At 34.4% G+C, this 10,462-nt stretch overlaps 1 protein-coding gene across 1 annotated transcript; it reads left to right on the top strand.

Moving 5' to 3' along the window:
- The first annotated feature begins 6,098 nt into the window (after positions 1-6,098).
- LOC135845002 (uncharacterized) lies at positions 6,099-10,436 on the top strand. Its single transcript, XM_065363427.1, has 2 exons — positions 6,099-6,420; positions 6,838-10,436. The coding sequence occupies exon 2, from the start codon at positions 6,893-6,895 to the stop codon at positions 9,143-9,145; it is 2,253 nt and encodes a 750-aa protein (XP_065219499.1). The 5' UTR covers positions 6,099-6,420; positions 6,838-6,892; the 3' UTR covers positions 9,146-10,436.
- Positions 10,437-10,462: the final 26 nt, after the last annotated feature.

Raw genomic sequence — 10,462 nt, 5'->3', positions numbered from 1 at the left:
CAGCACCTGACCAATCAGGATACTATAAACATCATGTTTGGTGCATGAGCTGAAGGTTTCCTGGATTCTGCATCCAAAATCTAGCCATCACATTTTATCTCATTTTCAATGTTGAACTATTTGTCCATTAAGTATATATGGTTGATGGGCGTATGCAATTTTTCTTTGTTGGTTTCTTCCCACTGCAAAGATGCAATTTAAACAAAGTCACCAGCAATTGGTGATCATCTGATGCTACATCTTCTCCAGGATAAGTCTTGGATTGTGTTATCACAGACTTCCACCTCTTCTGTGCTAGGATGTAATTGATTTGGTTTTTGACACTACCACCCAATGTCCACATGTACTTACAGTCGTCAATTATGATGCTGATTGAGCATATTTGTAGTGACCATTTCTTGTTCAGTGCAAAATTGTAACAATCTTTCAACCTGCTCATTCCTTGCACCTAAAACATGGCAGCCAACATAGCAGTATAATCCATTGGAGGCATAAGATTTTCCAACTTTTGCATTGAAATAGCCCATTACCAGTTTCACATCACATCTATCTACATTGCCTAACATCTCCTCCAAGTCCTTGTAGAATTCTTCCATTTCTTCATCCATTGACTGACTTGTTGGAGTGTAAACCTAAATAATGCTTAGTGGGGTTGGAACTGCGTCTATTCTTACTACAGCAATTTGATCACTTATGAAGAATATGCCAATTTCAAAGGGTAAGATAGTAGTTATAAAATACTAATTTTTGTACATACCTACTTATACTTGATATTTTTTCTTTGTTGAAAATCTTTTCCATCGAGTAGGTAACTTTTTGTGATGAAAAGTAGGTAAACCAAAACCGAACAATTTCAAAATTCCTACATGAGGGGTAAGTTGGATTGGTCTTTGGATGAACAGGACCAATTTTTCTAAAACAGGTTGGATAAGAACTAGAGCGAAAATAAAAGTGCCTTCTCTTTGAGTATCCATATCTAACCTTCCAGGGACACCTCCGGAGTAAAAAAAATGTTGAGTAATTTTCAACTTGAAGTGAAGGTTTTTATTGAATTCAGTCAACCCTTTCGACATCTTTTTTGTGTTTTGCGATCCATCCTGATGTCCCATTTTCAATTTAGAATCGTAAATGTCCATTTCGAACACCCAAAATAAACGCTGCTCTGTATGCACTTAGACCACTAACAAGTTGACAGTTGAATGATGAAAAGTTTGATCAACCTTCATGAATTTTTTTTTTCAGGCCAGATCCTGCAGCTAGTTGTGGAAATAAAAATAAAATGCAAGCTATGTGCATTAAAATCGGCCTTGCGGCAGGAACCATATGCAACGCAACTGTAGCCTTCAAAAACGGGTTTCCGAACTGCATTCAGAAAAACGTTCAGCTACAAAAAAACAAGACCCCAGGCTCAGATTTAGTTTTTAAAATGGCTAAACTTCTCGTTTGCTCTGTCAAATTTAAAAGCAATACGTGTGGCGATGGCGATGGATTTTTATTTTAACACCTGGTAAAGCTGTTGTTTAATTCATGTCCTTAAAATGTATAAAATGTACCTACCTAAAACACACATGCTGAATCATTTGATCACACACACACGAATACAGATGATATAATTTGTCATAAATTGTTATTTGCCACCAACTAGTGATAATTCTTTTTCAGTTGATAGCACACAGTTGTGTAGGCAGAAGCTGATGCTAGATTTAGTTTTAAATAAAATTTGACTTTCAAAATTTCTTTTTTCAAAAATCTGCTACAAGCTCCATAACTATTCAGAATGCTTCGATACTGGTTTTCAATCGAATCGAATTGGGTGGGAAAGGGGACGATTGAACATATAGCACATTGTCAAATTTCAAATTTTCAGGTCAATTTGACAACATTTCCATTTTTTTTAAATTTTGGTTCAGATTTTGATTTTTGAAAATTCACCAAAAAAGCACTTGGCACATGAAATTTTAGCTGGTGATGCATTTTTGAATGCACTTTGGATTTAATTTTGTCCAGTTCAAAAATTTTTCAACTTTTTGAGATTCCCTTGTCAATTTTTAATGTGAATTTTAAAAATTTTTAAGCCTACTTCCGAAGTAAGTATGATATTTTTTTCACTAAGTATAAGTTATGAGATTTTGTTTTCGGAGATTTAATTTATTTTCAGAACCAATATTAGGTATATTTTCATTAACAATTTTCAATTATATTGGAAAAAGCATGGAATGAAATCTCTATAACCGAAATTTCAGCTGTCCAAATTGATTTTTTGATTTTTGAGGAATTTTCGGAAAAAAATTCAAAATTGAAAATACTTTGCAATTTATGGTTTAAAAAAAATACATTTATTCAGTGAAAGTGATAGAAATGAGTTCAAAAATCAATATCGACTATCAGGAACAGAGTTTTATTATTTTTTTGTAATTTTAAAGCCTCGAGAGCGATTTTTGATTTCTCCAGAATTGAAAAATTTCTCCAGAAAGCACGGAAATTAATTTAGGTGACTAAAAATCGAGTTATGGCTTATTCTCAAGCTGTTTGAAAAAAGAGTTCAGCCCGTACTCACGCTTTCTGAAGAGTCTAGCAAAAAATAGGGGTCTATGATGAGAAAATTCCCCATTTTTAAAAATTTCCCCCAAAAACAGACAATTTTGAATTTTTTTAAAATTTGAATATTTTGGCTAAAAAACACGCTCGAGATGTCCACCTGGAAATCGGTCCAAATGTTAAATAGATTTGTTAAATAGCCCGAGAATTAGCCAAAATTTGATTTTTAGCTGCCCAAGTTGATTTCCACGCCTTCTGGAGAAATTTTAAAATTCTGAAGAAATCGAAAATTTCGCTGGAGCCTCCAGAATGCCTTAAAATCATGAAATTCCGATTCGGGAGGTTGGTCTTTGACGACGAGTCAATGCCATTTGTGTGAATTTCAAAAAATTCTCTTCGAATAGAAAAATTTTGATTTTTAATTTTTTTTTTCAGTTATTCTGTTAAAAAAATAAAATTCAAATGTGCGCAGGGAAATCGAGCTAAATGTAGACAAACCAGGGATGTTCCTTTACATGTAAAATAACTTTTTTTACATTTACACGAAAAACGTGTAAATTTACACTTTTCGTGTAAATTTACGCCAAATATGTATAAAATAATTCAACCAATCAGAAATCAGGAATAAATGTTGATAACAGTGATTATGTGAAGATTGTGAACAAATTTAAGAACATTTTGAGTTATTTACACTCTATAAATGAGTATAAAATAAAGTTAAACTAATTAAAAACCTGGTAAATTTGTCCGGAGTCCGCATTATCACATTATATAGGCCTATCCCTATCTAAAATAAAAGAAGATGGCAATTTTTTATTCTAGTTCAGACTCAGAGAAGGATTAGACTTGACATAATGCATGCATTGCATTATCATTTATCATTATCATTTATTCAAGATTCCAAGATTCATATAACACTAATAATAATACATACATCATTTGATTTTTCGATTTTTCATGTTTTTTCACATTTTTTTGGCGAAAGTGTAAATTTACACTGTGTAAAAAAAAAGGGAGTTTTTTTACACGTGTAAATTTACGTAATTTTACGTGTAAAATAAAGGTAAATTTACATGTGTAAATTTACGGAACATCCCTGAGACAAACTCGTTAATTCAGTGGAGAAACCCTCACAACTCAATTTTTAGCTGCTCAAGTTAATTTCCACGCCTCCTGGAGAAATTTAAAATCACGCTGGAGCCTCCAGAATCGCTCGAAATAGTGAAATTTGAGTTTTTGAGGGCTAGTTTTAGAGGATGTGAAGCCATCACGCGAATTTCAAATATTTCCCCATGAACAGAAAATTTTTGAATTTTTTCTCGGTCAAAAAACGCACTCCAGGTGTCCGCCTGGAAATCGAACCAAAAGTGGATAAACTCATTCAATAGGTTGCAAATAATTCGATTTTCAGGTGCCCAAATTAATTTTTACGCACTTCAGAGAAATTTTGAAATTCCGGAGACACGGAAAATTCCTCTGGAGGCTCAAAAATGACTGGAAGTGTTAAGATTCGGTTTGTAAACTAGTAGAAGTTTATATAATTTTCACGACCGATTTCTATCGCTTTCAACAAATAAATAGGTAAATGAATAAATAAATTACCCAATTCGATCTATTTTCTTCTCACTTGCAGTAAGGAATTCGGTTTCAACCAATTTCTGAAACGCAGAAACCCTATTTCGGGTACAGGGAGAATAAATTGCATTTATTTCAAAATACATTTTATTAGAAATTTGCCTGAAAACACTTTTGTAAATCGTCACATTTACGAAAACGTGCTCTTTCAATTTTTTCTCAAAGGGGGAGTCCTACGAAACATTTCAAGCCCTTGTACTCAAAAAAAAGTGGCCCTACTTACAAAATGGCGGCCATTTTGATTAACAGGTCAAGCCGAAATCGCAGATTTTGCGTTCCAACATGTGACTTGCACAAAATTCTTCAAACCAAACAAAGGTAGAATTTAGCACCTGTCAAAATTTCAGGTGCTAAAGTGCGTTTTTCGATTTTTGGTGAATTTTTAAAAATCAAATTTATAAGGCCAAAAATGAGGGAAAAAATCAAAATTTTACCAAATTGACCAAGAAAGCTGAAATTTGGGATATACCCTATTTTCGACATGCCAAATCGATTGGAAACTGTTTCAAACCGTTTTGAGCAGTTCTGGAGCCTCCAGCAGATTTTTGAAACTCGAAATTTCCACAAAATTTCATCGAAATGGAGTTGGAAAGCTGAAATTTATTCTGCAAACTAATTTCAATGCTCTACGAAGTCCTGCAAGTAAATTTCAAGTAGTTTTGGAGCCTCCAGCGATTTTTTGAAAATTACGTTTTTACAAAATTTCATCAAATGGAGATGGAAAGCTGAAATTTACTCTACACTCCAATTTTAACACCCTCTGAAGACGACTTCAGGTTGATTCAAGTCATTTTGGAGCCTCCAGCGACTTTTTGAATATTACTGGAGCCTCTAGTAGATTTTTGAAACTTGAACATTTTACCAAATGAAGTTGGCAAGCTGAAATTTACTTTGCATATTAATTTCAATGCGATATGAAGTCGACTACATAATGGTTTTGAAGCTTCCAGCTACTTTTTGGAAATTTCAATTTCCCAAAAAAACGCCATACGACCTTTCAAAAAGTCGCTGGAGGCTCCAAAACGACTTGAAACCCACCAGCAATCGACTTCGTAGCGATAGCGTATTGAAATTAGTTTTCAGAATGAATTTAGACTTTCCATCTCCGTTTGATGAAATCTTGTGGAAATTTCACGTTTAAAAAATCTGCAGGAGGCTCCAGCAATTTTCAAAAATTCGCTGGAGGCTCCAAAACGACTTGAAATCCTCTTGCAGTTGATTTCGTAGCGTATTGAAATTAGTTTGCGGAGTAAATTTCGGTTATCCAACTCCATTTGATGAAATTTTGTGGGTATTTTGAGTTCTAAAAATCTGCTGGAGGCTCCAGAACTGCTCAAAACGGTTTGAAACAGTTTCTAATCGATTTGGCTTGTCGAAAATAGGGTATATCCCAAATTTCAGCTTTCTTGGTCAATTTGGTAAAATTTTGATTTTTTCTCATTTTTGGCCTAAATTTGATATTCAAAAATTCACCAGAAATCGAAAAACGCACTTTAGCTCTTGATATTTTGACAGGTGATGAATTTTTGTCTCGTCTTTCGATCTACCTTTGTACGGTTTGAAAAATTTTGTGCAAGTGCTATGTTGGAACGCAAAATCTGCGATTTCGGCTTGACCTGTCAATCAAAATGGCCGCCATTTTGTAAGAAGGGCCACTTTTTTTTTGAGTACAAGGGCTAGAAATGTTCCGGACTCCCCCTTTAAGAAAAATGTTGTCCCGGAGGATCGACCGGGGGGGGGGTGTAATACATCCTTGAGCGGGCTCCCCGATTATATTATTTCATCATCCACCTGTTCTTTAGCTTTTTGCATGAATATAATCTGAAATCGTCACGTGAATGAGCATTTATTGATAAAAAAATAACTTCTCTCGCATTTGCTCGACTTTTCCATACCAGTCGTAGCTTCGATCAAGTGAAAATTAATGACTCAACTACGATGTCAGATACCTAGCTCTGTATCTGATACTCCCGTCTATCTGTCTGACAATAAGATACGTGTAAAAGTTGATAATAATTGAACCATTTTACCTAATCTGTGCACAGAAATGTACGTGCACTGTGCATTGTACTCGTACTATAATCACAGATGTACAATTCCCAATAATCAGATCCTTTTTTCAGTATTTCGTATATGACTTGAAACGTGAAATGTGTCGTGAAAAATTTTAATTGACAGGTTTTGTTCAAGTAAAAATTTTCAGATGATACGATACTCGGTAATTTCGACGATAATTTCCTATTTTGGGTGAGTACAGTTTCAATTTCAGCAGATTATTTCAATATTTAAGGTGTTATTTTTCCAATTTCATGATAAAAATATTCACAACTCGTTCAAAAATAGAGAGATTAGCTTCTCTTTCAATTTGATATCTTGATTACTTCGATGAATGAAAAATATGGTCTGCAATATTTTCTTCAAAATGCAGATTTCGAGACTGTTTAAGAACCATTTTTTCATCTTGTTTTATTGATAGAGGATTGTGAAAATTTTCTCAGTCTCATTCTTTTGCATTTGTGATTTTTATTACCTGAGTATTTTTCGTTCAAATTTTAAATTCATTTCCCAATATTCGAATTGCTCTTTCCTAGAATTTTTTTTTTGTTATGGTACTCAAATTTTTTCTTTCGTTTCCCTCGATTCACTGAAAGTTGATTTTTTCAGGACTTTTGACTACCTGTAATTCGACCAAAGCTGCGATACCTCAAAACTTCCAAAAATGACCTCAAACCTGACTGGATATCGTCACATTTTCAACCTAAGTCCTACAGTATTATCACATTTGGCCGCATCCGATTCGTCATTACTTTATTGGCGATCCCAAATACCCCTCCTGAACCCCGAAGATAAACTCTACCATCAAGAATTCGACTACAACGACGACGATGCTTTCGAGAGAAGACTCCAACCCTACAAGGATTCTACCGAAATCGACTACAGCCCAGCTTTCAAAATGCTGGATATTTTCATCAAGAAAACCGCCTTCAATTTAGATAAATGGATTAGTTTCCACAGGAAGCGAATTTTTCTCGACTTCCATCGATACGACGTGATATTAAAATGCTTAAGTTACGTTATTTTCAACCCACTCACCGCCAACATTTGCTATAAAAGAACAGCCAAGAAATTACTCACCGAAAGTATCATCTTAACCCCGGATGAAAAATACAGAATCGCTTGCGTTTATTGTCTGCGAGATGAAATCGATATCTTATGGCCTCAGGTATCCGAGGCGACCAGAAATGGCCCATCTTCGGATGAATTTACAGTCTTGTCGACCAGTTATTGGAATGAGTTCAAGATAAACGAACCAATCATGAACTACTTGGTGGAAGGCAGGTTACCCAACAAGTATCCCCAAAACGACGTAGTATGGTACGATTTCATCTGGCCAATGTGCCAGTCCAGCGATATGTATCCTTTGACCAAGATCCAGTATTTTTGGAGTATTTTCGTCTCACCCGAACGGATCCTGATGCCATCGATTATTAGCAGCAAACAGACCCCAGACGTTTACATATTTTTACTCCAAAATCTCCCCATCGAGTATCAGAAAGACCTGCTGATCAAATTAGGCCACGTAATTATCCCAACATTGGCTGAAGAAGGTGCACAAGTATCGTATATTTTGCAATTATGGGACCTGGTGAAAAATTCTTCTCGTATTCGAGCCAATGGAGAATTCTTCGTGTTAATTCAACGATTATGGCTGATGGCTTATGACGGGTCGACTAACTGTGACTCTTGTGTGGTCACCTTGCTGGCCCAAATATGGTTCAGGGCACCGGAGTATCTCAGAGTGGGTCTTTTCAATAGCCATATTCAAGTGGAAAGTTTCTTCGATAAGCTCAGAGGATACGAAGACTACAAGATAACTATGATGAAAACCTACAAACGTGACGTGATCTTTTTTTACGACCTGTTGTATCGAATGAGACCTGAGTTTAGGATCACCCTGTGGTTCAGGAATTGGCGAAAGTTCGTTCGTTTGGCCGCATTACCGAATTTTCTCACTTTGGCCCAGCTTTGCTTGACCGAGCACGTTTTAGATAAATTCAAAATGTTCGATATGATGAATTTCGCTAGCATGAAGAATCATTTTTTATCCTTCTTGAGAGCCGGATATCATCGCGAGTTGAACGATTATTTCGTATACTGTTTCTCGAACCAGGACTATGATCATATTCGAGCAATCAAACGCAGCATACTCGACTGGATCGATGAAATACCCGATTTTACCCAAGGATTTGATCTAAATCGATGCCTGCAATTCGACAGATTCATCGATAGCGCCTTCGAGAAGATAGAACACAGCCAACTATACAAGGAAGAATTTATTCGAAGAAATTTCACGTTATGGTTAAGGCAACCGATTGTGAAAGAGCATCGATTCAACGAAATAATAAACTTGACAGTATCTTTGATACCTTTCGATACAGATCTCGATCAGATTAAGAATAAATTCTACGAAAGGTGTAAAACAACGTTGACATCCGGCTCATTTGTCAAATTCCACGCAACCGAATGGAATTATTTTTTAAAATGGTGTGCTCCTAATCGATACGTTGAACTGAAGGAAACCCTATCAGTCGAGTCTATTTTTCTTTCACTTTTCACCCATATTATTCGAGGCAAGAGAGTGATGAAGTTGCTCGGTCCTGAAGAATTTTACGACAAGATGAGGACTGGTGTAATATCGTACCCGAGTTATTGCACATTGGAGCATTTTTTATGGTGGTATTTTAAAGATCAAGGAGTGTCGTACGCGAAAAAGTTCAAGAAGAAGATGATAAGGGATTGTTGTAGAGTGGAGATCAAGAAGGTTTTGATGGAAGAAAGTTCGGTTATAATTCTCGATATGTTGAAATGGTTTTTTGACAATGTTAACGCTGAGGTGGTTAATTATTTGCAGTTTTTGAGTATTCACGATTGGTTTGTTGATAGATATCGAGAGATTTGTGCGTTAGTTTGATCTTTGAAAGATGGGTTTAGATGTTTGTGAAAATATTGATTGTTGTTATATAATAATGTAGCCTTTTTTTACCTACCTAGATATATGGATTTATTTCGTGTACCTATGCGATTGTTTGTCGATTAATTGTGTGTTTAATTGAGTTTGTTATTATTTTGGAATTTTTTTCACCGTTTATTATTGAGTATTTTTATGTGTAATTACCTTTACGTGAATTTATAATGTTGAATTTATGTTTTTTTTTTTTTTATTAGACTGCCTTTGCCTTGGTCAGAATTTGAAAAATGATTGAAGCTGAGAATTGATTTAAAAAATAAGACGTTTGCGAATGATTTAAATTTAAAAACCAAGCAAATGTGAATTTGAGTTTTTTTTTTTTTTTTAAATTAGACTGCCTTGGTCTGAATTTAAAAAATTATTACATTTCAGAACTGATTAAAAAAATAGTTAAAAATGAAATTTTGTATCCGTCGAGACGTTTGTAAATGTTTTTTTTATTTTTTTTTTTTTTATTAGACTGCCTTTGAGCCTTTGCCTTGGTTTGAATTTGAAAAATGATTGAAGCTGGGAATTGATTTAAAAAATAAGACGTTTGCGAATGATTTAAATTTAAAAACCAAGCAAATGTGAATTTGAGTTTTTTTTTTTTTTTTTTTTCAAATTAGACTGCCTTGGTCTGAATTTAAAAAATTATTACATTTCAGAACTGATTGAAAAAATAGTTAAAAATTGAATTTTGAATCCTTCGAGACGTTTGTAAATGTTTTTTATTAAAATACCAAGCAAATGTGAATTTGAGCTTTTTTTAAAAATTAAACTGCCTTCTTGGGTGGACTGAATTTAAAAAAATTATCAAAGCTGAGAATTGATTTTTTTGAAAATATTTAAGAATTATATACCACGCTAGTGTATACCTACTTGTAGTTTTAAGTACCTACGTACATATGTAGAATGTTATCAATAATGTACCTACGTACCTACTTATTCATAGTTAGCAACCCCCCCCCCCCCTCGAGGAATACCAAGCTTGACTCGAACTATTATATTATATTTTTCAACCTTCTCACCAGGTATTGGTGGATTTTTATTATCTTGTAGTGATTAAATAGTTACCTAAGGTAAGTTAAGAATATTGTAAAAGTGACGTATTACACCATTGCTGTCTGAACGAATAGTGAATTTTTAAGTTTTTACTTTCAACTTGTTGTCGATGAAATATGTAATTTTATGCGAATTTATGTGTACCTGATGTGCTATATGTGTGATTTTAGTATCTACTAGAATAAAATGACTCGATTGAAATCACTGTTGAAAAAC

The sequence above is a fragment of the Planococcus citri genome, chromosome 4 (assembly GCF_950023065.1).
Source record: "Planococcus citri chromosome 4, ihPlaCitr1.1, whole genome shotgun sequence".
NCBI lineage: Eukaryota > Metazoa > Arthropoda > Insecta > Hemiptera > Pseudococcidae > Planococcus > Planococcus citri.
This window is presented reverse-complemented; position numbering and strand designations above follow the sequence as displayed.